At 52.3% G+C, this 27,496-nt stretch overlaps 1 protein-coding gene across 1 annotated transcript; it reads right to left on the bottom strand.

Annotated features, from left to right (window-relative positions):
* Positions 1-5: 5 nt before the first annotated feature.
* On the bottom strand, positions 6-26,651 carry SH2D4A (SH2 domain containing 4A). Its single transcript, XM_074993856.1, has 9 exons — positions 26,022-26,651; positions 22,581-22,731; positions 20,973-21,138; positions 16,551-16,631; positions 15,173-15,308; positions 13,414-13,630; positions 10,971-11,101; positions 8,488-8,708; positions 6-3,854 (listed from the first exon to the last, which is right to left on the bottom strand). Exons 1-9 carry the CDS (start codon positions 26,194-26,196, stop codon positions 3,762-3,764), a joined length of 1,371 nt encoding a protein of 456 aa, XP_074849957.1. The 5' UTR covers positions 26,197-26,651; the 3' UTR covers positions 6-3,761.
* Between the last annotated feature and the right edge of the window lie 845 nt (positions 26,652-27,496).

Genomic DNA, 27,496 nt, shown 5'->3' with positions numbered 1-27,496 from the left:
GCATACAGATAGTGTGCAGCAGGCATGTTACCCACTATCTCTCTTGGAAAGCATTTGTTTGCAGAGGATGCCTTATTGTGAGTACCAGCTTTCATTTGACATCTTTCATTTTAAGGGTTGTGCTCAACTGTTTTAAAACTTGTTAGAAATGAGTAATAGGTTTTGTGTGACAAGAGCTCAGAATTTACAACCTGATTATACTGTAGGACTCCGGAGCAAAAGGGATATCATTCAGAGAGTTTAGCCCTAGCATTTCTCCTGCCTTTAAATGTGTGGTGGAAAAATACCAGCGAGAAGGCTTTGGACTCAAAACAGCTGTTTTACAGAGGGATAGCACTGTAATGTTTAGGGGAAGACTTTCAGAGCCTGCTGTAGGACCTATCAAAGATGTTTGTCTGAGCAAGCTAACACTTCATGAGCAGGTGCCCAAGACACATTGTTTTCATATCCACTAAGAGATGATCAATAAACCAGTGCACCCAATCAACAGGCTTATTTAAATCACACCCCCTCCTCCACAGGCATCATCTCCACCGCACTAGGAAACTGACTTGAGATTAGGTACAGTGCCTTGGAGTGTGCCCAAGCACCTGTCACCCCATAATGTGACTGGCCTGACTGTGCTCCCCTGAGCACTTCTTACATTTTAATCTATCCCTGCCTCTGACACTGGATTAGTGTCTTCACCCAGCCTCTTCCCCGCTACTGCAAGACAAGCTTTTAATGACTATGCTGTAATCGGGCCACACCTTGACCACAACAACAGTTTCAATCACTCTGTTGCTTGCTGCAGCAGCTTACTGCCCCCTTAATGCAGACACTGGTTTGGAGCACTGAATTAATGATGAGGGACGGAAGGCAGCCAGCATGCAGGTGCTGTGCTGTTCTCAGGAAGCTGTAATTAACTGCAGCAGCTGGAACTTGCAGCTTGCCCCACCGGAGAAGTTAGATAAAGCAAAGAGAGGAGCAGGGAGACGAGTGAGAGAACAGCACCTTTGTTAATCACACCCCTATGGGGAATGCCTGCTCTTGCATCTACGGGCTGGACCACTGACCCTGTCACCTGTGTGCACAAACACAAAGCAAGAATTCTCACATAGGCACATCAAACTGGGGCCTGCACTGTCCCAGCGCTAGAAGAAGCTGCTACCTTTGAGCTCAGGTGTGCAGGGGTGGGGGGAGGGAGAGGAGGACGGACAACATCTCAAAAAACGCAAAGCAGCTGACATGCTCATCTCAAGGGGCAAGCTAGGAGGCAGAGCCCCTATTCCAGCTGCCCAGGCTCGTACCTTGTGCAGGAAACCTATTGTTACGCGTATGGTTTTGTTAGAGTAAAAGTCGGTGCAGTTCATGGAACAGTTACAGGAAAAATGTGCAAAATTAGAGTGTGGTGATAAACACTGGGACAGGTTACCAATGACAGTAACAGTTACACAGTGTTACTATCCATCCTCTCTTCCCTGGCAAGGTAAACTAGTTTGAATTTATACATGAGACATGACTGTGCAATTTGCAAACAATTGAACTATAGAGCAACAACTGATTTGTAGCAGTGTCCCTTTTGCTAACCATTGCAGTTTTGGTCTGCCAGGTTAGAGAGAGAGGGAGAGACCGAGGGTTATTTACGCAGCATCTGTTGTATCCAGGCACACTTTATAAGATGAGAAGGAGGGTTGGCACCTCGCCTGTTTCCTGGCACGGCTAAGTGTTGCAGTGCCACTACTGTCAGAGCTGGGAGTTTGGCCATCACGCTCCTCTCCTCAACCAGAAAACATCTTGTTCCTCAAAATACTTGAAGTGCTCCACAATAAGCCATTATCACTGCACTGGGATGTTGTTTGAAAGTGCATCACTGTTTGAAGACACCAGGGTCTCAGGCGTAGCAAGGAGCTTTGCTTCCTTGGGCTCAGATACCCCACCTGCACTGAAGGAAAGTGCCAGGTTGATGAAGACAGGCAGGTGTTTGACTCCCAGAGTGCCAGTTTTGCTAACGAGTGGTGTCAAGTTTCAGAGCAGCTCTCTGATCACAGTGCACGATCACACATGACATGCTGAGTATGGACTGATGGCTCTAAGCATGTTCACGAGTGGGGCTGCAAGAGCTTTAGAGCCCAGCATGCTTCAGCAACTGCTGTGGCTTGGCAAAGCGGCACAAACTACTGCTACCCCACACGTACTCCTCAGTACGTTCAATGTGATGATGCACTTGGCAGGCAGGCAGGCAGGCTCCCTCTACCCTGCGGCAACTGGCGGTGCAGCACAGGCATGCTCATTATGGTCATCTGATTGACCCTCCTGCTTAGCACAGGGCATAAAAACATCACCCAGTCCTGTCTGCATCAAGCCCATCTCTTGTTGCTGAGCTGAAGTGTATTACTTTTAGAACACCATCTTACCCTGGCGACTTGGGGTGATGGAGCACAGAACAAACACAAGGTGTCGGATACTCCTTTCAAACTGACCTGAGGGCCTTTATGTTGATGGGTTTCTTAAGCTGTGCAGAACAACCCCAAGCCACATGGGAGAAGAGAAATGGATGAGTAATTTAACCTGTAACTGGACCGAATTTTTTGTCCACTATTTTGAAGATGACCAAGTTTGTAAGTTGTCATTCACTGTAGTAAAAGGAGATAATATGTCTGGTTTTCATAACGTGCTCCACCAATCCTGGTACTGACAGGACACCTTTTAGAATCTGAGTCTATACCTAGATATGTTATGCTACAGTTCTCGGTGAGAAACAAAGCTGAAATGCTACATCAAAGAGAAGCAGAAGGCCCAGCTATCTCGGAAATGCACCTTAGTGTGATTTGGACAAGACTCGTACACAGGACTTCAGTAAATAGGTACATTATGGAAGAGAGACTAGGTACTTTGTTGGCAGGCATGTCTCCTTGTTCGTATCCTCATTAGGCTTGAGTAATACTGGCGATTAACAGTAAAAGGTTGCCCAGGAAACTGGATGTAAAATAGCCTTGGCTCCGTGCACGGGAGTTAATGTCTCAACCAGATTCCAATTTGGTTTCTTTATTTAAACAAACTAGCTGTTTTCCTCCCATCTCCACAGGGCTTAATTCTTCCCCATGCAAAGGTAAGCCCCACTGAACCGCTCTGTTCAGAGTTAGATAGGTTCATGCGCTATACAGGTCTTGTGCTGACCCTTCTGCATGGGGTGGGTTTTACAGTGGACTTATTTCTGCAGCACGTTGAACGTCCTCTACTCCAGCTGACTCCAGAAGACTGCGCCTCTTGCAGGACTGACCTGCAATTACGCAACTTACCAGTAGGGGCCAAATCACCTCCTTGATCCAGAGGTGACTTCATTCTGAGTTTCAAATACTAATTTCACGGCACATCTTGCAAATTTTCCCACATGCTTGCATTTAATGGCAATTCGTGTTGCAATATCTGAGGGCAAAATGCAGCTTCATCAAAGACAGCCCAGAGGTATTTACACAAACTATTGCTATAAGACAGGGTAGTCTCTTCCTTCACAATAGGCTCTTTCCAAGGCTAGCACTCCTTCTCAGCTTGCTAGGCTGTTGAATTCTGCAGCCTAATGCTGCTAACAAATGCAGCACTCAACCAAAACTGCCCTTTCGCAGCTTCGTTGGTAAACGTTTTTGAGTCCAGCCGGCGGAGTGGTGCTTTCACTTGATCGGTTCTGGCTGTGCGTGAGGGGGCCCAGTCTCTCGAATGACAGCTCGTCCATTCACACGGAAGGCCTGGGTGTTTGTGTCACAAGGTGGGAGTGGAGGCTTTCACTCAAAGAGATCAAGGTAATCAGGTTCTGGACCCTGTTGGCCACATGGGTAAAGCAGTAACTCTTTCCCCACAGAAGTGATGGGCTCCTCCTGTTGGCCAAAGGACTGACATTAGTCTCCACCATTTGAAATTAAACACAGATGTCTTAGGCGCTGATTGAGACATCAGTCTCAAGGGTCAAAGGATGTCTTTCCATGGACTCTGAGCCCCCAGCAGTGACTTTGCTCTATTGTCTTTCATTTACGTTACCGGGGCACACTTCAAAGACTACCAGACGTCTGTGGATTTTGGCTCCAGCCCTGTACTGCCCTGCCAGCTCTAGTGCTTCGGACGGGCTTCACGTCACATTTAAATGACTAAATCCAACACCCTCAGGCTGCCAGCAGCTTTCACGGAATCCTAGAATCGTAGAATCCTAGGACTGGAAGGGACCTCAGGAGGTCATCTAGTCCCACCCCCAGCCCAAACCAGGACCAACCCCAACTAAGTCATCCCAGCCAGGACTTTGTCAAGCCAGGACTTAAAAACCTCTAGGGATGGAGAATCCACTGACTCTCTAGGCAACGCATTCCAGTGCTTCACCACCCTCCTGGGGAAACAGTTTTTCCTAATATCCAACCTAAACCTCTCCTTCTGTAACTTCAGACATTGCTCCTTGTTCTGCCACCCATCACTACTGAGAACAGCCTCTCTCCATCGTCTTTAGAGCTCCCCTTCAGGAAGTTGAAGGCTGCTAAAAAATCACCCCTCAGTGTTCTCTTCTGTAACCTAAATAAGCCCAGATCTCTCAGCCTCTCCTCATAGGTCATGTGGCCCAGCCCCCTAATAATTTTCATTGCCCTCCACTGCACCCACTCCAATGCATCCACATCCTTTCTGTACTGCGGGGCCTAGAACTGGATGCAATACTCTAGATGTGGCCTCACCAGTGCAGAGTAGAGGGGAATAACTACTTCTCTGGAAATGCTTCTCCTAATGCACCCCAATATGCCATTAGTCTTCTTGGCTACAAGGGCACACTGTTGACTCATATCCAGCCTCTCATCCACCATAATCCCCAGGTCCTTTTCTTCTGCACTGCTACTTAGCCAGTTGGCACCCAGCCTGTAATAATGCTTGGGAGTCTTCCATCCCAGTGCAGGACTCTGATAAAGTTCATCAAGGACAAATGCAGATTTCTTTTGGTCCAATCCTCCAATTTATCTAGGTCGCTCTGGAGACAAACCCTACCTTCCAGCGTATCTACCTGTACCCCTAGCTTTTTGTCATCTGCAGATTTGCTGAAGGTGCAATCCATCCCCTCATCCAGGTCATTAATAAATATGTTGAACAATGCTGGCCCCAGAACTGACCCTTGGGGCACCGCACTTGAAACTGACTGACAACTAGACATTCAGCCATTGATCACTATCTGTTGGGCCCTTCTGTCAAGCCAGTTTTCTATCCATCTTACAGTCCACATATCCAGTCCATACTTCCTTAATGTATGGGCAAGAATGGTGTAGGAGACCTTATCAAAAGCTTTGCGGAAGTCAAGGTGTATCACATCCACTGACTTCCGCATGTCCACAGAGCCAGTTCTCTCATCATAGAAACTAATCCTACTGGTCAGGCACAACTTGCCCTTGCTGAATTCATGCTGACTGCTCTTGATCACTTTTCCCTCTTGCAAATGCTTCAAAATGGATTCCTTGAGGATTCTCTCCATGATTTTTCCGGGGACTGGGGTAAGTCTGACCAGTCCATAGTTCCCTGGATTTTCCCTCTTTCCTCTTCTAAAGCTGGGCACTACATTTGCCTTTTCCAATCATCCAGAACCTCTCCAGAGCTCCGTGAGCTGTCAAAGACAACAGCCAAAGGCTCTGCAGTAACATCTGCCAACTCCCTCAGTACCCTTGGGTGCATTAAATCCAGACCCACGGATTTGTGTGTGTCTAGCTTTTCTAAATAGCTCTTAACCTGTTCTTTCCCCACTGAGGGCTGCCCACCTCCTTCCCATACTGCATTGCCTAGTGCCGTAGCCAGGGAGCTGACCTTTTCTGTGAAGACTGAGGCAAAAAACACTGAGCACTTTGGCCTTTCCCCATGATCTGGCACCAGCTTACCTCCATCATCCAGTAACGGCTCCACACCCTTCCTGATAACTCTTATTATTAGGATACCTATAGAAACCCTTTTTGTTGCCTTTCACATTCCCTGCTAGCTGCAATTCTAGGTGTGCTTTTGCTCTCCTGATTACCTGTCAACATTCTCCAGCCATATATTTATACTCCTCCTCCGTCATCTGTACAAGTTTCCAATTTTTATATGCTTCCTTTTTGAGTTGAAACTCACCAAGGATTCCCCTTGTAAGCCAGGCTGGTTGCCTACCATATTTGCTTTTCTCACGGTGCATTGGGACGGTTTGTTCCTGTGCCTTCAATAAGACCAATGTAAAATTTTTCCAGTTCTCCTGAACTCCTTTCCCCATCATGTTAGCTTCCCTGGGGATCCTGCCCATCACTTCTCTCAAGCAGTCAGAGTCTGCTCTGAAATCAAGGGTCTGTTTGTTACTGCTCACCTTTCTTCTTTTTGTCAGAATTCTGAAATCTACCATCTCATGATGGCTGCAGCCCAGATTGCCACCCACTGCTATTTCTTCTATTAGTTCTTCCTTGTGCAGCTTGACCTGCTGCTCACAAACACAGCCCCTGGTCGGTTCCTTCAGCACTTGTGCTAGGAAGTTATTCCCCAGCATTCTCCAAAAACTTCATGCTCTGCTGGTCTCCCAACAAATGCCTGAGTGATTAAAGTCTTTCGTGAGAACCAGGGCTGTGATTTGGAAGCTTCTCTTAGTTGTCTGAAGAAATCCTCATCTACCTGATCTGGCGGTCTGCAGCAGCCACCAACCACATCACCTCTGTTGCTTCCGTGTCTGAGCTTAACCCAAAGACTCTCAGCTGGCTTTGCTCCTTCCATATACTGGAGCTCTGAGCTATCATACTGCTCTCTCACATACATTGCAACTCCTCCTCCTTTTCTCCCCCGCCTGTCTTCCCTGAACAGTTGATACCTTCCCTGACAGTGCTCCAGTTATGTGAGTCATCCCGTTGAGTCTCGGTTATTCCAACCATCTCATGCTGCTTTGACTGTGCCAGGGCCTCTAATTTCTCCTGTTTATTCCCCAGGCTTCTTGCATTTGTGTACAAACACCTTAGATAAGTGACTGGTTGACCTACTTTCTCCTTTTGAACCAGGAGGCCTCCTTTGTTGTACCTTCTTCCTTCCCCACTTACCTCAGCGCTTGTCACCATCCCCCAGCGAACCAAGTTTAAAGCCCTCCTCACTAGGTTTGCAAGCGTGCCCGCAAAGATGCTCTTTCCCTGCTTTAACACTTTGCTCTGACTCCTACTTGGCATCAGCCCCCTACCAATGGTCACCGCTTTGGAGAAGAGTGGGTCTTTTCCCTGTGCCGCAACACAGGTAGGGCAAGGCACCAAGGCTCGCTCGCTTACCAAAAGTGAACCAGTTAACCCCACCCTCCTGCTTCAGCTCTCTCGGCCCCTCCTACACTGTGGGAGCTCATTCTTCCAGCTGCTGCTCTCTCTCACTCAGCTCTCATAAGCTAGTAGCAGCAAGTGGATTCTCACCTGTTAAAGCACCGTGCTTGGAGAGGGGCGGGAGATCTAAAGACAGCTGCACCTCTTTGCTCCCAGCGTGGGGAGCTGTAGTGTTATTTAAATGAGAGGTTTGGGCATGTCTGGTTGAACGTGGGGTGAAATTCACCCTCGGGAGAGGGACAGGATGAAGCCGAAGCAGCATTTGAGGGTCCTGTTGGTGAACGTATATGGAACAAGCAGGCTGGCTTTGTACCAGTCCTTTACCCTTCTCTGAACACCAACTAATTACTTCTCTGCAAAACAGGCTTGGAAACAAGTTTACATGTTAGTACATTCAGCAAGCTGGTGCCTCCTGTCTGGAGGAGCGGTCCTCTCATCAACTGACACTGCAACCTGGGAATCCAGCGGAAACAAGCTCGGCTTGCATTCCTGCTTCACACACTGGATTGAACGTCTTTACTAGTTGGCTGTCTCGTCCGACCGGCACAAGCCAGGAGCCAGACTGCAGTGCCCAGGGAAGGACTCCTCAGAGCAAATGAATGTATTAGGAGCTCTCAGATGAGCAAGGTCAGTCCTGTGCAGAGGGGCAGCACAAAGCCAAGTACCCAGTAAGCGTCACCGATGCATTTACACTAGGGCTGGTGTGGTGTGTGACCTGGGCGCTGCCCACACCCGGGCAACCCCTACCCCAAATGACTAGCCCTCTGCTAACCACTAATGACCTTCATTATCTCCGCTGACTGCTACTCTGGCTCGTGAAAGATGTGGACTCAGAAGCAATGGCAAATGATATGGAAAAGGTCCAGTCTGCTTCCCTCTACCCTGCACTGTCCTACCTTTCCCTCTGTGGTGCCCTGCTCTTATCACATGGAAAAGGGATTTATTGCTGTGTAACCCTATAGTTCCCAGCACACAGTTGGTTCGCAGAAGGGAAAAATCTAGGGAAAACCCCAAATCATTTAACAAGGTTACCAAAAAAGGGCGGTTTGTTGATAAACGTGCCTCTGCCTGCTGGTAGTTCTCATTTGCGTGAGGGTAGCATGTGCGTGGTGCTCTACAACCAGAGGGAGCCTCTGCCCATTACAAAGATAAGTTCTAACTACCAGCACTGGGAGGGGCTCACCTTGTGGTAGTCCACCAGGTCGGCTAACGTAGCGTGCTGCAGCTGGTCCACTCCCAGGAAGCTGTAGGAGTTGCTGGAGGCGTCTATTAGAAAGTGCTCGCAGCCCGTCGGGGACAGGTAGGAGAGCGCGTAGCCTTTGATTTTGTCACTGATCCGGACCAGAAAGCTCCCGGGCACCGATCTGCTCAGCAGCGCCTCTGCTTGGCTTCGGGTTAGAATCCCTGCCAAAACCAAAGCAGAGCCCTTACAGGAGAGCAACAGCTGGGGGCAAGGGGGTGATGGGCTGGGTGCAACAATGCTAAGGAGGAGGCTGTTGTAACCTTCCACCCTATTTCCATCACTGTACGTCTCAGAAGCACATCACAGCCTAACCGCCTGCTCTGGGCCCGATCGTGGCCTAGCTCATGTGGCCGGACAACCAGGGGCCGAGCAGTAGCTGAGGTGAGGTGACACAGCCAGGCAAAGCGGGAAAAGGGAAGCAGATACATCCCTAGTCTAGCTAGACTAGGCTGCTGTTCAAGTCTCAGCCTCCGGAGGCCCTCGAGGGCTTCTGTAATTCCACTCACCCATGATTTATAGTTTCTTCTAACTGCTAACTCCTCTCCAGCAAAAGCTGTCACCTGCCCTGACAGCGGCCACGTGTCAGAAGACAGAGCACACGGCGCCTGACTTGCTTGTGCAGAGCTCTTTTGTACCACAGCCTTGTTGCACCTGCGGAGTCTTTCATCGCACTCCCGGCGTCCTGGCGCACGCTGGCCGTCACAGCAGCCTGGCAAACACCACCTGTTGCATGTGACCAGTGTGCGCAAGCGAGTGACTCAGGAGATGGCCATGCCGCACTCCGAGGCGTGACTGCGGCCCAGGCAGGGCAGACCAGCAGCAGGTAGCCGTGGTTCCCTCGCTACGGTTTTTAGCTCCACTAACAAGATCAGAGCTAGTGCAGCTAGGCCTGCTGGCTGCGGTGTAAGCGTACCTGTCGGTGCCATGCACGTGAATAGTACTGACTGCAGATGTGCTCTTTTTCCACCCTGAATAAAGACTCCTCCCTGCAGGGCTCAAAAGAGGGCCCCAAGCACGTGAACATGTTTGAGTTGTTTCTTTTGCATGTCCTAGAACGCTTGGCTCAGCTGCTCTGTGGCCACCCACCTCCGACACATGCTGGACTGGAGCCTTACTTGTCCCACAAGGAACACGCTGGGCTCATGTCCTCTGCAGCTCCCAGAGCAGTTGCTGAAGACGGGCTGGCATCGCGAACCCCACTGTGCTGGTGGGAGAGGGAGGCAAAGAGCAGAGGTGTCTCTGCCCCAGCTCAGTGGCTGAGGAGCGGAACCAAGGTCAGCTGAGTCCCATGCTAGCACCTTAGCTCTGCTGCCTGCTGTGGTTTAGCTTAAAAGAACAGCAGCTCCTGGACAGAACGTGGCAGGTCTTTTAGGCCAGTCCAATAAGCAGCCAGAAGTATCGAGTTGTGAATTACATTTGCTGTGTGGGCACAAGTGTCCATCTAGAACAGCGAACTACCTGAGGTGCCCTCCTCCCGGGTGGGAAGCAAGCTGCCCCTTTTGCGAGGCTGAGTCCCATTGCTTGTCTTGATCCCATTAGTGGGGTACAGCAACACAGACCCATAGAGCTTGGGTGACTGGCACAACCTTTACAAAACAGTTGGCCAGGCCTGATGTTCTTGGGTTGAAATAATTCTCCTTCTTCTGCATGGGGATTGCCTACCGTGGCTTCATGGTTAGAGGAGCAGAGAGGGGAACCGACCTGGCCAAGCCCTGCAGCGGGTCTCTGGCAGAACCAGGAAGAGAGCTGAGTGCCCGTCTCACACCTCTGCACTGCCCACGCCGCCTCCCTCGCCAGGTCTCCTTGCACAGGGGGAACATCAGCAAAGCACTTGACGGTCACGATCTTTAATGGAGTGGAAGAGGTTGCCCAAATTTATTCCTACCCTTTCTGGGTCATCGCTCTAGCCTGTGCCTGGATTCTGCCTTTCCTTGGTGCGGCTCTTGTTGGTATCGTCGTAGGTCCTAAAACCCCCAGTCCCAGCCCAGTACCTCGCTGAGCTAGGGGCTGCGCACACACAGACCCAGCCAGCAGGCCCTACCCCAAAGGGTTTGCAGTCCAAGGGTCTGTGCCCTATGGGAAATGATCTTCTGGGCCCCAGTCCAGTAAAGCACTTAGCACATGCCTTTAAAACACACGGTCACTCCATGTCCTTCATGTGAAAGTGAGGCTCTGGCTGAAGATTTCCCACTAGTGGGAGGCTGGCTGTGCTGAGCACTGGGGAAGGTGCCGTCTGTCTGCGGCAGTGAGATTTGGTCAAGGGCCATCCGATACAATGGCGAGCTGTGGTTTGGATGTGCTCAGCGTGGGTTATTTTTGTGCTGTAGGGACATGCACCACCTGGAGACATCGCTCCGACCAGGACAGGTCCAGAGGTGGGGTGGCTATCCACTGACTGCTCTCCTTGAGGCTGCAGTACTCACCATGGAACCAGCGTGCTATTGTGTCCGTGGATTTCTCATAACCGGCCCGAAGAGGAAACTGCTCCTCTTTAAACCACCTAACAATGCTCTCCTGGGTGGAAGTGGAGGTGGTCCTCTGCACGCCTGGATTCCTGTGGGGCCGAGAGACACAGGGTTTGTACCAGGCAGTCAGAATTCACAGGCTCTACAGGTTCTTCTATTGTGCTCAGCCCTGTCATGTCTGAGGCCCATGTGCCCCAAGGTAACATCAAAATCAATGGCAATTAGGCACCTTCATGCCTCTGAGCACCTGACTTAGCTTTGTCGAAGAGCAGCTGCTTAGATCTCGGGGCTTTGCTGCTCTCTTGATAGACTGATGAAAGCTAGCCTGATACAGCTCTTTTTGGAGGAGTAATTTGTGAGCATTATATTAATGGTGGGTTACAGGAGGGGTAATTTGTCAGCATAGCATTAACTGGGGTACCCACTGTGGCCTGGCTCTGTTGACAATTCTTAACTACACAGCTGGGACGCAGACTTGCAGCTGCAGCTGCCTCCGTGAGTATTGATTCCCTTCCTCTGGGGAAGACTACAGTAAATTCTTTCATACCTGGCATTCTATCAGCCAGAGCTCTCATATAACTGGCATTTTAACCATAAGTAGATTTTACTCATGTTTTCCTGAAGTACAGTACAGTGAACGTAAATACAGCAAAGACAGTGTCAGTTTACAGTGTACAATTCCACTGCTGCTGGTAAACGAAGTACTTTGCATACATTTTTGTCTGTTTCTTAATATCTAATCTTCTTTTTCTCTAGTGTAATTCATTGCTAGGTCTACCTCTCTGCTATCCAGAATACCGGAATATCCGGTGACCTCCCAGCCCCGGGACTGCTGGATAGGAAAGCATTTACTGTATGCTGAAAACACAAGTTGGCCAGAATCTCTCTTCCCCAGATTTTTGCCAAACCAGAGAGACCCTCCTTTTTTTCGGATCAAACTGAACAATTGACAAAAATGGAGAACAATGGTGAAGATTTTCACTTTGCCACAAAGCCATTTTCCAGCCATTCAAAACGCCAACGAACAACCGCTGGCTGGCTTCACTCTCAGTGTTAATGACATGCCCACAGCGGCAAAACCTGAGTCCCACCCCCAAGCGAGTGCACCCTCCCAGTCCTGAGAGCACAGGGACCTTGCCGCACAGCTGGCGGGCCAGTAACGGGCTATTTCTAAGGGCAGAACAAGTTCCCGCAGTCAGGGGCTCTTGGAGGGCACCCTGCCAAGAGCCCCTCCTTGTGCAGGGGTGGGAGGGGAATCTCTCAGAGGAGGAGATGGGTCCAGGCCATATAGGGCTTTGAAGATGAAACCAAACAAGTTACTTTTTGCCGGAGCAGACCTGGGAGCCCCTGGGGGGGTCCCAGCCTCCAACACCAAATCACTGGCCAAGCTCTGCCCCAGCTGCAGCCCTGGGCAGCATCCCCTGCAGTCCCGCACCCCGAGAGGCCACCCCCCCCACCCCCCGCAGAGCATGCGCTCTTCCCCCAGTCCCAACACAAGCCTGACCGGCCTGGCTCGAGGGAGGTCAGCCAGCCCTTCAGGGGGCCAGGCTGCCTTCTGTGGAACAAGGCAGCCACACCCCCGCTGAGGAACTGGCCCCATGGGCCAGGCAGCCCCCACATCCAGGGCTGGCTGCAGAATCAGCGTGAGTCCAGTCGGGTCACTGCAGGAGAACAGTGTCAGGGGAGCCCAAGGTGCACACTTGGCAGAGACGGGCTGGGCAAGCCGGAGGCGGGGTCACACCCCCGGATCCGGATCCTTCATTAAATGCTTCACTGAGAAGCAGTCGGGGTTAGTCACCGTCTTCCCTAACAAGGACGAGACCCGTCACACCCGCCTTGGCAGAGCATGCGGCATGCGCAGACCCCGCCTGATGAAAGCGGGCACAGCAGCCTATGAAGGTTACCAGTCTCTAAGGCCGAGGAGCCCCCGACCACTCCCAGGTTACAACAGACCGATCCCAGACACTCATCCAGGGCTGACTGGTGTGGGGAGACCCAGGAGCCACCAGCCACACCACCAACCTCCAGCCCAGGCCATGCCCCTCCCCGTTCCCTTTCAGAGGTGGCCCGTGGACTAGCCGGGGCGGGGGCGGAGGGAGGTCCGGTGCAGCCCCCTGCACTTAGCAGCACTGGGACGGGAAGTGGAGCAACATGACCCCAGCTTGCTCTGCCCCCCCAGGCCGCATCACTCTGCTTCCTGTCCCGAGCGACATGGCTGGGAGAGCAGGGGTGGGGCTGACCCCTGCAGCAGGTGCCAGGCCCCTCTGCTAGCCCCCTGGATGCCCCACACAGCTGGGTGGCCCTTTGCTCCTCCCACCCAAGGCACTGGGGGGGCACATGCCCCTACCTGGCCCCCCCCCGCACAACATCCCTGCTTGCGTCACTGGGGGGCAGCTCTTACCTGTTGGGCTTCCCGTTCACGAGCCCAGTGCTCGGGTTTTTCGGCTTCGGTGGAAGGGGAGGTCGGGGGAGCAAGCTGGGCCCCTGGCCCCCAAAGTTCTTGGACACTTCGACCACCTTCCCTCTGCGGATGCCCTGCAGCGACAGCCGGCGGTAGTCGTCCCGGGCCTGCTTCGCCAGGGAGCGTCTCCTCTCGTCGGCGGCTTTGGATTTCCTCACTGGAGCAGAAGGGAGGCTTGTGCGTCAGCTCCCGCTGGGAGCTCTCCTGTAACGCCCCCTGGCCAGCGGAAGCACAAGAGCTACCTGCTGCCCTAAGGACACCTCTAGCTCCAGCTCTGCCCCCTTAACTCTGCCCCCAGCCCAGCCTCCCCCCACCACTCCTCTGCCGAGGAACCACTGGGTGAGTGGTGACGGAGGGGGGGTGGGGTGGCACAGATTTCATCACTGGTAAGCAGGTAGGGGGCATGACGGGAAAAGCTTGGGCACCACTGCTGTAGAGTGTCTCTCGCTCTCACACACACACACACACACACACACACACACACACGGCCCCCACCACAGGCTGGCAGTAAACGGGTGTGGCGGAAGGTTGGGGGCGGGGCCAGCACCCGCACAGCCGGAGTTACCTAAGCGACGTCGGAGTTTCACTAATACGCCGCATCCCGCCGGGTGCCGCCAGAGGCTCGGTATTGTGACAATCAGGCCAATTATTCAGTGGCTTTGGTACGGCCTGACTTTAAGGATCTGGTTTCAGAGCCGTCCTGAGGGTTTATGGGGCCCTATGAAATACTATTAAACTGGTGCCTCTATGCCCAATAGCAACCCGGTGGGGGAGGGCGGGGGCGGGGGGGCGGGGTGGGGGGACAACACGATCGCTTTGTTAGAGATGTAATCTGATAGGCTTCTGAGACTCATTAATGAACAGTTTTAAAACAAAAAAGTTTTAAACTAAGGTCCTGTGGAAAATTCAGAAACTGATGGGTAGGCACATGCCTGCAAAATGGCTTTGTTACCACAGGAATGGCCCTTTCCCAGGTTGTGCTATTAGGGTGGGCAGGGATTTTCCCATCCTTCAGTTAATTAGACCCTCTTCAGCAGAAGCAGAGGCATAGAACAGGGACAGGAAGGGGCCTGTGGTTGGGGGGGACGTTAAGACCCAGCGGTGGCCCAAATTTCCCGGTGCCCAATGCAGCTGCCTTTCCTGCCGATGGGTAAGAACAGCTCTGCCTCGGGTTTTAAAAATCCGAGCTTGCAGTCCGCCATTTGCTATGCACCATCACCACCTCCTGGACACCCAGGGCAGCAGCCCCCAGGCTGAGACCCATAACTGTAGGGCAATGCCACCTTGCCCGGCACAATGGGAGACACCCGCCCCAGGAGAGAAGCCAAGCTCTGGAATCCATAGGGCATGACAGACCTAGAGGGGAGCAGTTCTGCCCAGCCCCAGGGAGCCAGCCCTGAGATTCCCCGCCAGGCACCTTCCAATCCAGAACTTGACAGATGTTTGTTTCACACATTTTTTGGCAGACTGACCTGCTACTGCAGTTCTGAAGGGAAACTGACCTCTAAGCAGCTGTGTTTGCCCTGGCACCCAAACCCCCTTGTCCAACCCCCTCTACTCTTCACGCTGCAGAGCCATGTGCCAGCGGGGCCAGCTTAGCTCTCCAGTGACAGGGCGTTAACGAAGGCCCTGTACATCAGCTCCAGTGCCGCAGAAGAAAGGGGAGAATATAAAGAAGGGCAACACCAGCAACTCTTACAGGATTCCTGCCACTCGGGGTCGTCCTTGTCCAATTTCTGCACCCGGGCCTCCTCCTGGTTGGCATTAAGGTTCAGGGCCTTCTCTGTGGATGTTCCCGGCCCTTCTGGCCTCCTCTGTCCTAGATCCATCGTCCCCTGTTAGGAGGCAGTCTGCATTAATGCCTGGTGCCAGGCCTTGTTTCTACTGACAGCCTTTAGCAGTCTCCAGAGACTGGGGAGTCATTTCTTTAGCATCTCCTGCAAAACAACTGGGGTTCCCCAAGACACAGAACCTCCCAGTTCCCCGCTGCAGCTGGGGCTTCTGGGTCCATTCATGGGCACAGGCTGCACAGATCAGCTACAGGGGTATGAAGGGACATTAAATGTCTCAGCCTCAGCGCAGCCCAACGCAGAGCAGAGCAGCTGCTCTACACACCAGGTCCTCTTCCATTGCCAGCTTGGGTTTAAGAGCCTCTTGAGCCTGTCTCAGAGCTGTTTGTAGAGAAGAGCGAGTGCAGAGTCAATGAAAAGCTCCTGGGAGGTCTCTGCTCTGGGCACAGCTGCCCACAGGACAGGCACGGTGCTGCTTCAGCAGGACAGCCTGGCAAATGGAATACTGCCCAAACGGGCCATTCAGCTCGGAGAGGAGAAGAATGAGAGTAGAGTGTGGAGATGAAGGCTGTGCTGAAAAGGGGGCAGCCCCCACCCTGCTGTGCCAGCTGCAGGGTGGGGCCAGTGAGCTGAGAAGAAAAGGCCCCTCAACAGCAGGGAATTCACTGCTGTGGGAAGGGGGTGTGTGGCTGTGACCTGGGGTTAGATTTTCCAGTGGGGTGGTTACATATACATGGAGATGTACCAATCTCATAGAGCTGGAAGGGAGCTTCAGAGGTCATTGAATCCAGCCCCCTGCCCTCACAGCAGGATCTATCATGAGCCCTTACAGATATTTTTGAAGTGTATTTTCCCCAGATCCCCTAAATGGCTCCCTCAAGGGATCAAACTCACAACCCCAGGTTCAGCAGGGCAGGGCTTGAACCACTGAGCTGTCCCTCCCCCCTTGTTTTACTTGGAGCTAGGCAAGCTAAGACAGAAGGCCCTGGCCAGGTCTACTTCCCACAGAAATCTCCCGTCCGTTCCTGGTGTGCAACCTGGGGCTGAGGTAGGGGCTTTGAAAGCCTTGTCCAGTCAGACCTGGGGCAGGAGTGGGCAGGTCTCTCCCAGAGCATCTGTACAGTTCCAAGCACAGCGGGGATGCATTCATGCCTGTTTGCAGAGGGTGTGGACAATGGTTCTTCCCACCCTGTAACCACCCTGGGAGCGAATATGCCAGTTGTGGGTCCCAAAGGGCGGAGTCTAGCCCCTGCACAGGTTGTACCACCAGCCAGGCTCACTGCTCACCTGCTGAGAGCCGGACCTCCTCGTCTGAGCCTTGGCATCTGCCAGCAGCTGGCGCACATCTCTGCCTGTAGCAAGGGCAGCCTACAAGTTCAATGGCAAACAAAGGCAGAATTAGCTCTGGAGCTGTTCCCAGGCCTCCCTGTTCCTTACACGCCCCTGCCCAGCACTGGGCTCACACATCAGGCTGGAGGTTTCCTTTAAAGTCCCCCTCTTCTTAGCATCTCCAGATGGCCAGAATGTGGCAGCCCTTGTAATGCCCCTCCTGTAGCTGGTCCCTGGACACGATGCTCCATCCTTGGGAATCTCAAACACACACCCCCAGTTTGCTCCAGACCCTGCAGCTCATCGTCAAATGGGATTTTTCACACTGTCCGCGTCCCTGGCGGTGCGTGCGGGTCTGTCTCTTTTGTGATGAAAAGGGGTTTTACATTAGTGCCCAGTGGGCCCCAATCAAGACTGAGGCCCGATTGTGCTAGGGGCTGTATGGTGAATTTACAGCCCAAAGGGACACAGAAGGGCTGAGAGGCAGAACCAGCACGCCCCTCTCAGAGAGGAGGTACTGAGGCAGGCAGATTAGACAACTTGCCCTAACACACACAGACTCTATGGCAAACCCAGTTCCCACGAACGCCACTCCACTGAACCGCATGGCCATCCTTCCTTGCCTGCGGCATCTCAGTGAGGCTCAGGCCTCACGCCGGGTAACAGAAGGGCAGGGGCAGCTTTGACCCATTGACCTCTGACTTAAAGAGAGCAGAAGGGACCCCCTGTAGCCTGCAGGAGCTCAGTGTGTCTTCGAATGAGCCACTTTCTGCCTTCCAGAGCCCTCTCCTCCAAACGCAACTCGCCTTCAACAGGCTGCAAGACCAAATGCAGGGACATGGAGGCAGAACAGCCTCCTCACCTCAAGGCCTGGCCTCCTCCAGGCAGTGGCTGAGTGGAGAGGAGAGGGAGCCCCCAGGTTAGAAATAGGGAGGCCCAGGTTCAAGGGCCTGTTCTGCAACAGATGCCCTGTGTGAGCTTGGGCAGTTCGCTTTGCTTTGCTGTCCTTTGGTCCCCACTCCCACAATGGGAAGAACAGCTGTATAGGAGGATGTGTGTGTTAGAGTGCAAGGTGCTCAGATCCCACTGGGACAGGGACCATGTCAGTACTCCAGACTGATCCCCTGAAACCACCCTTTCTGCTTGCCAAGAACGCTTGCCAGCTGCCCCAGCACATGGGTTTCTTGTGCTTTGAGACAAACACAGCTGGGCTTCTCTCCAAACCCTCCCACCCCATTCTTCAGAACCAACATTTCCCCTTCTGTGTAACACCGGTAGACTGCCCTGCTCTGCTCAGAGGCAGAGAGAGAGATGTGGAAAAGGAAACCTCTCACCTCGCCCCAGGGAGCAACAAAGCAAAAATTAAAAGTCCCCTTTGTTCAGATGTTGTTACAGCTGTTAATAGTTTACACAACAATGGAGGTCTGAAAAAAGGACAAGCCTCAGAAAGGACAGTGCCTGTCCCACATCTTGGCCTATGTCTCAAGATTGCCAGATTTGGGTATTCAAAAAACATTGGAGGGTTCAACAGACCCTGAGATTTGTAAATAACTTGGGGGGTGGGCAGATTTCTCTCTCTTCTTGCTTTTGAGCCTTTAGTGTTCATATTTTTAAGCTTCTCTCTGCACCCATGAGAAATGAAAACCTCCTTCGATGAGCAAAGATAGCCGAGATCCTGACCTAATCCCATGACTCCAGGATCCGAGACTTTAAGAAAACGCCCACATGTTGGAAGCCTTCCATTAAAAACTATGAGAGCTGGCAATAGATCACGCTGGGATGCCTTGCTGTCAACTCAGGCTAAATGGGGGTCAAAACCAAGCCTTGGGTTACCTTGTCTTTGTACATGGATGATACAGCGACGTGTGGACTTGGACACAGGGTTGTCACTATTGTGTACCATTGCAACTAGGGGCCTAACCCAGGGGTCGGCAACCAAAATACCAAAGAGAGCCATTTTTTTCTGAATTTGGTAAAAAACTCAATAATTCAAGAACCGCAATGCATATGAATACGAGACAGTCCTTCGTAAATAACACCAAACTGTACTTTTTGTAATCCCTATTTTAAGAACAGCCCACACAATGATTTGTAATGTGACATGTTTACAGACTAACACAGCTACCTCTCTGAGACGGTTTACCGCAGGCCATTCACAAACTTTTTACATATTCTATTTCCTCACACTTCACATGTGTGTGTTTGTACCACTGCCTTCCTGACTTTCACTCCCAAACCCACTTCAATTATGCCAGTTTTATTTCATCTTTAATTTCAGTTTTCTTTCTTAAAATGCGTGTTGCCCTTCACGGCAGGAATGCCGCAAGCTTCTTCCTTTTCAAAATCAAGACTATTAGCAACACGATCAACAAACAGATACAGCATCACAACCCACACTGCACTGCACGTATTAAAGGTGGATTTATCCAATGTTTTGAGCTCACGTACCATTTGCTATTTAGATAGGAGTCGTTCATTGTTGGGCTTTTAGATGTTCAATGTTTATTGAAAATAATCAGGAGGGTGTTTTTGCACTTTGCAATTATAGCATTGGGAGCCACAAAGAAGTCCTTAAAGAGCTGCACGCAGCTCTGGAGCCACAAGTTGAACACCCCATCCTCACCAAAAGCCCCCTGGACTCACTGGAAATCTTTCCGCTAACTTCAGTGGCCTTTGGCTCAGGCCTTCAGCATGCCAGCAATGCAAGTGGACAACAGACGTGGAACTCAGCAGCCATTTCCTCCATGAATAATGGTAAGCAGCTAACGCTATAACGCATTGATTTCTCTCCAACCACTTTAAAACAATTTATTTGTAACCCCACAGTAAAACTGTCAGAGGAAACATTCTAAACAAGCCAAGTCCTATCCAGCTTTCTAAGATGTAAAGGAGTTTTAGCTTTACAAAAAGAAATAGAAGCACACCCTTTAAAACCACCCATACCGACACTGATCTCATTCCACACCTGAACGCTGAGGAGAAAAATCCAACTTTGAACATGTTCATCTCCAGCTACTTTTAGTCTTATCACAAAACCTCCATCAAAAACTCTGATGTACCAGGGTTCATTTTGCTCTCAACAGAAGCCTGACTCTGCAGGGTTATGCACCTAACCAAATAAAATCAGTGGCTCAAATGCAACCCGTGGAGAGCTAGAGACACTCCAATGGAGTCAAACAGATTTTGGCCCAGAGTTTTTAGTTTAATCTGCTCTAGTTTGGTGCAGGGACATAAAAACCACTGAAATTGTTGTGTCACCTGAAATGTGGCTTTGAAAAATGATGTGCTGGACACCCTCAAAGCAACAGCTCAGGAGGCTCTGAAGATGACTCCTGATAGCTCAGAAACTAGGAAGTTTCAGGGTTCATTTTGATCTCTGAAGTACAGTAGCACAAGGAGCCCCAGACTGAGACCAGCGCCCCTGGACAGACTTAACTGTGAGAGAGAGAGTTCCAGCCCCAAAGAGCTCAGAGTCTTGACAAAGGATGTGAAATCCCCTTTTACAGACAGGAAACTGAGGCACAGAACAACAACACAACGAGGGTGGAATGGCCCAGAACAGAGCTCAGACCCCCAGCACGCTCTAGTTCTTTGGCCAACAGTCTATCCTTCCTCTCTTAAGGACGCTGCTCTGGTAGGCTGCATGGCTTTTCCAAAACCATGCACAAAAGAAGCCTATAAAAATCACATGGTTATTTCCAATTCACAGTTCAATCCATCAGTTCTGGGTATGTCTACACAGCCAAGTTACTCCAGAACAGCTTATTCCAGAGTTATTATTCCAAAATAAGGTATTCCCTAATAATGCGTCTACGCTACAGGGAAGCCCTGGATGACACAGGAGGGATAGCTCAGTGGTCTGAGCATTAGACTGCTAAACCCATGGTTGTGAGCTCAATCCCTGGAGGAGGCCACTTACGGAGTAGGGCAAACAGATGTCAGAGATAGTAGCTGGTCCTACCAAGAGGGCAGGGGACTGGACTAGATGACCTCCTGAGGTCCCTTCCAGTTCTAGGAGATGTGTATCTCCAATTAAATAAGCAGACCTTATTCAAAACAAGATGTCTTCACGTAATAGAGCCTATTTCAAAACAGAGCCCTTGGCTTATTTTGAAATAGCTCCTATTTCCTGTCTACACAGCCTCTACTTTGAAATACCTACTTTGAAACAGGTGCTATTGCTTGTACAATGAGGTCTACCGATTTGGAAGTAAACGGTCAGCTATTTCAAAATAGTGGCTGCGTTGTATAGACGCTTGCAGAGTTATTTCAGAATAGCAGCTGTTAGTCCAAATCACTCTGCTGTGTAGACACAGTCCTTGCATCCCTCCGCCTGGGAACTTTTGACATCTGAGCAGTGCGAGAACAGAAAACGCATACCTGAGCGTGATCTCCACTTCCTGCCCTTTCAGCAGCACTTATCCCTTCTTCCTTTGCCTTCTTTCCAGCTTTTTCCTCCTCCTTTCTGGCAGCTGCCCCTTGCAGAGCTGCTGGCTGAGAGCCCTGGGACCATGGAACAGATGGTTTAAGGGATGTTTCACTTCCTCTGTGAAGACACAAGGAGGAATTTTGGACTAGACGCAACAGCCTTCTGCCTTCCACGTGACTGGCAGGAAATGACACAAGAAGGCAGCGATGCCAGGGCCCAGCAGCAGTTCCCACAGGTGAGCATAGCCTTGGCAATGAATTTTCATTGTGCCTCAGACCACATGCAGAGACGCACCGACTGGCAACACCAATCGTGCCCTGAACACCAGCTGTGGCAGTGACCAAGTGGCTTCTCCATCCAGCATTCTCGAGACCCTCCCATAGCACCGTAAACAGAGGTTGTTCAAAATGGCCGTCTTTTCAGAAGCACCGGCACGGGTTTGGGATTAGCATCCCATGTGGCAGCAGGGCTAAGAGAGGCTCCTTCATGCTGGGGAGAGAGGGCAACCGGAGACCCCACATTAGCCCTAGAGTGCATCTTCTGCCAGCTGCAAACGGCCTGGGACACACCAGCTGCCCACGGTGCAGGGAAAAAAAACCCAACCAGAGCCTTTCCCAGGCACTAGATCCCCCTTGATTTATGCAACTCGTTTGGTAGTAGACGTACTCACTCCAGGGATTTGCTTAGCGTCAGCAGCCAAGCTTCCCCCATCCCACTTCCCCAGGGGCCAGCTGGGGAAAAGGGCTTGGCTGGCGCAGGTCTCATCTGCTCAGACACACACCGAACCCCCTGCTTGGGCGCTACGGCCGAGGCCGGCACCATCAGAGCGCTTGTCCAGGAGGCAGCCCAGGCGCAGGCCTGCTCAGAGGACGGTACAACTCCTAGCAGCTGGTGGAGGATGCTCAAGAAGCCCCGGCTCAGGACCCCAGAGCCAGCCAGCAAACTTGACAGCCAGGAAGGTTGAATAAAAGTTCCCCATGATGCTTTGGCCCAAGGCGCTTTCCTCATGGCTGGCCACTGCCTGCTACCTGCCTAGGGCTTTCCCAGCTTCCCCCTGCCCCGCCTGCCACCTGGAGGGGCGTGGTACCCCCTCCCCAGCAGCGCTCTGCCCACACAGCACTCCCCCTCACAGGCAAGAAGCCTTCCCTCTGGCTCCCTGTAGGCCCTGCACTGAGTCCTAGTCCTGGGCCCTGCAATGCCAGCGCCCCATTTTAGGGCCCAAGTCCAGCTCCTCCTGGCTATATTGGAGCCTGATTCCCCAGCAATCTGTGGGAATTAGGACCCTATTACGGTGAGGCTCTAGGGCCTACGAAGCACTTGAGACCCAGTGCCTCCCTGTGGCTGTAACGTGGGCGGAGAAATCCCAGCAATGCCGAAATCCCCCAGAGCGCGTGGGATAAACACACGGAACGTTGCTGTGGCCCAGCGCTCCTTTTCCCCTCTCATCTCGCACTGATTGTTGCCTATTAAAAAGCACCTTCCCCTCACCCACCGGAGAAGTAACTGCAAACCTGTCCAACCGGCTGCTGGGGCCAGGGCCAGGTCAGGTGCTGCTGTACCTGGGGCCTGTTGTTTCCTGCTGCTGAGCCCTCTGAGCCAGGATTTCCTCGCAGAGCACATCGTACGGCTTGTCCAACACATGCTCGCCCATGACCCACACCCAGACTTCGTTATCTGCACCGAGCTTCCACCTCACCGTCTTCCCATGCGCTGCAAGACAAACCCGGCACTGGCCTCAGAAACCCCCGCGGCTCTCAGACCCCTTGCCCCCCTGCGCCTGAACGCATCCCTCAGGTCACACCCTGAAATACCCATCACTTCCAGATAACACCTCTCAAGGCGAATTTTCTACAAGCCACCCCTGATCGAGAACGCCTGAGCCGCTACGCCAGTGACCCAGGGAAATAGGGCGTGCCGGATTAAAGATCTTGCCGGGCCAGGGAGGGCACTGTGGGGTTGGGACGTGGGGAGGCTGGAGGGGCTTATCTGGTGCCCCCCTCCCAGGAACAGGTGCGACTCTGTGCCCTGCGCCGCTCCCGGGCATTGACAGTGTCTCTACGGGAGTGGTGGAGAAAAGCCGCAGGGGAAGCAGGTCTCTCCACTGCTGTTTCCCCGACAAAGCTGGACTTCTCCTCTGTACCACAGGGGCTCCCAGAACAGGGACACCCGGCGCACCAAGGGTCAAGCACGTGGTGAAGCGTGTAGCAGCGTCACACGGAGACTTCTGTACGTACGCTGAAATTCACCAGACCGGGGCCAAACCTGTTCCTTGGAGGCAAAGGCCAAGCGGACACCTCTACCCATGCTACAACAGAGTTGGCTGAGAATCACCAGTCGAGTGACAGCAAAGTGGGGGAGGTAGGGTAGGGAGGGAACAACTCGATTTGCACTTGAACAAATGATGGGACCTCTTTCACAGCAGGAGGGAATCTTCTCTGGAGGTGACCCTCAGGAAAACACACTTCAGAGGGTGACTGGACTATAAAAGAGAAGGCCAATCTAATTGCATGTTCTCCCTGTCTTTGTCCCCCTCCTCCAGCATCTCTCTTACTCCCTCTTTCACCTGACGGGAGGAAGGAGCCAACCTTGGGATGAGGCTCTCTGGGAATTGAGTCAGCCCTTTGGCTGGGAAATACATATTATATATATATATATATGGAGATACACCCATCTCATAGAGCTGGAAGGGACCTTCAGAGGTCATTGAGTCCAGCCCTCTTCCCTCACAGCAGGGCCTATCACCATCGCTGGCAGATTTTTTTAATCCATTTGCCCCAGTTCCCTAAATGCCCCCTCAAGGGCTGGGCTCACAACCCCAGGTTTAGCAGGCCACTGCTCTAACCACTGTGCTATCCCAGCTGTAGGGATGACCGCTGACAGCAACGACTTTCAGTGTGTCCCAGACCACATGTACACAGACACCTGTTGGCAACACCAACTGCCCCTAAACACGAGCTGGCAGGCAGGCGGTAACAAAGCCTCACCCTGGTGCGGTCTGCAGCCCGGAATGCGTCACCCCTTGGTGGGACCTGTGTCCTGGACAGGGCAGGCAGAGTGTTTGGGGGGAGGATGTGCTCTCAGTTTGACATGATGTGCCCAGCTGCAGGCAAAAAGCCACTCAGTTCAAATGGAAGCAGCCTGGGTCACCTTCAGATCCCCTCCCCCAGACAAGTAGGGCCTTACGTCACAAGCAAACAGACCGTAGTCAATGGAGCTACTTGTGCAGGAGGGTGTGATCCCAGAGGCAGGGTACAGGGGCAGGCCACAGAGGAGACAGCATGGTCTAGCGGACTGAGCGCTAGAGTGGAACTCGGGGGACTTGGACTATATTTCCAGCCCTGCCGCTGGTTAGCTGGATGGCCTTGGATGAGTCACTGCAGCACGGTGCCTCAGTTTCCCTATGCTGACCTGGAACTAGAGATGCTGACCACCTGGGGGAAATGCTTTGAAATCTACAGCTGGAAAGCATTAGATAAGACCGGGGGTTTGTGCTCATTATTATTCCAGCCCTAGTCCTGGGCCTCTCCTTTCCAAATACTCCCAACCCATTCACGCCCCCTTCTCTGGGGGCCTGCTCCCTGTGGATCCTCAAAGCCCATTTCCCCCACCTGTTAATTACAGGAGAGCACCTGGCTGGGCAGGGGAGACAGAGCTGCTTTCTCAGCAGCTAAGACCAGCCTCAGCAGCTCCCTCCCCCTTGAGCGACCCCGAGGCCTATGGGGAGTGGGAAGAGAATGGCAGAGAAAGGTGCTTCTGAAGGACGGTTCCCGCCAATGCAAATCCCCAGGCAACCCCAGCTATGGATCCTCTAACGTTGGGTGTCTCCTGCTGCAGAGGTGCTGCTCCCTGCTGCTGAAGGGAGAGCCCCTCAGCCCAGCCTGGCCTGCTTAAAATCCTTCAGCCACTGAGCTTCCTGGAGCAGAGGGTGGAATGCAACACGCTCTGTTTGGCTGCACGTGACCTGAGGCCCCCCCACTGTGTCAGCCCAGAGCAGCGGTGGCTGAAGAGCCTGGTACCGAGTTAATTATTTCTATCACGGTGGCACAAGCGCCTCCCTTGCCCAGGGGCCCTGCTGCACAGTGCTCACAGGCTAAGCAGACAAGGGGAGGGTTCTGGGTCCTGCAATGGGGTTCGGGGGTCCCCAGGCTCTGCACCCCGGCCTCAGGCAGGAGCGACTCTCACTCAGCAGGAGAACAGCGGGTTTATTAGCTGACAGGACTCAGCATCTTACAGAAGAGTCAGTACAGCAGGCAGGGACAGCCAGTCCAATCCATGCTGGGGAGAGAAGGTCCCCAGGGGCACCCCCCGCCCCCAGAGCCGGGGCCTTGCCCCCTCTTTTATCTCTGTCTCTCTCCCAGCCCAGACTAACTGCTTTCCAAGGCCCAGTTCCAATTCAAACCCCTCAGACTCTGCCTCCTCCTTTGTCTGCAGTGCAGAGGTGTCACCTGGTCACCCCTGTTACCGTCAGCAGGAGCCCCACACCCTCTGCGAGCCACTTGCGTACATACACCTATCCCCCACTCCAGCACAGGTCCCATTTTCACAGGCAGAGAAATTAAGTGATCTTCCCAAGGTTACTGAGCGACTCTGCGCCAAGGCTAGGACCTGGAGACGCTGTTAGGGGTAGGGCTTGACCCCTGCGCCTTGGCTGTGTCACTAGCCATCTCTTCGGAGATGGATTTTTCCTGTGTTAATCCTTGCGCGGTAACCAGTGTTCCCTGTGAGCTCAGCTCTTGGCCAGCCACCCAGAAAAGAGCCAGGTGCTGCCTGGCTGATCAGCAGAGGGCCCACAGCCAGCAGCGTGAGTTTCGATGGGTGGTTCACAGCCGCACATGCCTTACGGCACAGAATAAAACTTATACTGCCCATGGATGGAAAAACTAGAGTGACTCCTGCCCGTAACTCGACCCACTCTCCCAGGTTTGCAACCTGCTGCTCATAGGCCCATTGGAACAGCTGTGCTTCCTAGGCAGCAAGCGCAGTGCTGGGGAGCGAGTTACCTTTCCCCGGGGTGGCTTTCTTCACCGAGGTCTCGTGCGCCACAGCCTCTCTCTCCTTCCACCGCCTGACCTGCTCCTGCCGCATCTTGAGGAAGAGGATCTGTTTTTGCTCCTCACTGAGCTCTGCCAGGAGCTCAGGATCAACGTACATGTCTGCCAAGATCTGCTGCAGCATGGCTCTGGCTCTGGCACGTCCACCCCGGGGATCACAGGCTCTGAAGCTGGAATTCTCCTTCCCAGGCTAGGTACAGCTGCAGCACCTGGGGGGAAAAAAAAATCACCTCACACCCAACAGGAACTCAAACGCACCACCGCATTATACTCCCATCTCTCCACCTATTTGAGCTCAGACTTCCTGCCCAGACTAAAAAAGTAAATAACCGGCTTGGAACCTTTGATGATGAATCATGGAAATCACAGGAACTCTGGACTTTCCCGCCCGAGTTGAAAAAAAAAGAGATAAAGGCGTGTCCTTGATCTTCCGGGACTTAATTACTCAGCTTGATAGTGAGAAAATTCCATTTCTGCCCCAGTAAACTCCCCCGAGAGTGTGTGGATGAAAAAGTTCCCTGTATCACAAAAATCAGAGGTGTGGCTTACTCTGACCTAGGCAAACATGCCAATACCTAGTCGGGAGAGCAATGAACCAGTGAATCCACAGCTCCTAAACTCTCTCACCCTCCCCTGTTACAAAGGAACGCCTCTGGGACCTGATTGGCACACGCCAATTTGCATAATACAGAATGGGAGGGACATGGAGGTTTTGGGAGCCTGCCCTGCCCACAAAAATCGCAAGTTACAACAACTTTTTCCTAAGTAAACCAGCACAGCTAGTTCTAAGGCACAGGGTTGCTGGATTCCACAGCTCTGAGCTCCAGGGTGACTGGTTACTTAGGTCCCCCCTGCACAGTGCAGCCCCAGGCCATCCAAGCAGACAAGACTGGAGAGAGACAGAGAAGGGAGTAGGGAGATAGGGAAGAGAAAGTATCGGAGGGGTAGCCCTGTTAGTCTGGATCTGTAACAGCAATGAAGGGTCCTGTGGCACCTTATAGACTAACAGAAAAGTTTTGAGCATGAGCTTTCGTGAGCACAGATTCACTCCATCAGATGCTGGTGTTGGAAATCTGCAGGGCCAGGTATAAATAAGCCAGAGCAAGGGTGGGGATAACAAGGTTAGCTCAGTCAGCAAGGGTGAGGCTTACTACCAGCAGTTGATCTGGAGGTGTGAACACCAAGGGAGGGGAAGCTGCTTCTGTATTTACCCAGCCATTCGCAGTCTTTGTTTAAGCCTGAGCTGAGGGCGTCGAATTTGCAGATGAATTGTAGCTCAGAAATTTCTCTTTGGAGTCTGGTCCTGAAATTTCTTTGCTGTAGGACAGCTACTTTTAAGTCTGCTACTGTGTGGCCTTGGAGATTGAAGTGCTCTCCTACGGGTTTTTGTATATTGCCATTTCTGATGTCTGATTTGTGTGCGT

Source organism: Carettochelys insculpta, chromosome 4, assembly GCF_033958435.1.
Source record: "Carettochelys insculpta isolate YL-2023 chromosome 4, ASM3395843v1, whole genome shotgun sequence".
Classification (NCBI taxonomy): Eukaryota; Metazoa; Chordata; order Testudines; family Carettochelyidae; genus Carettochelys; species Carettochelys insculpta.
This window is presented reverse-complemented; position numbering and strand designations above follow the sequence as displayed.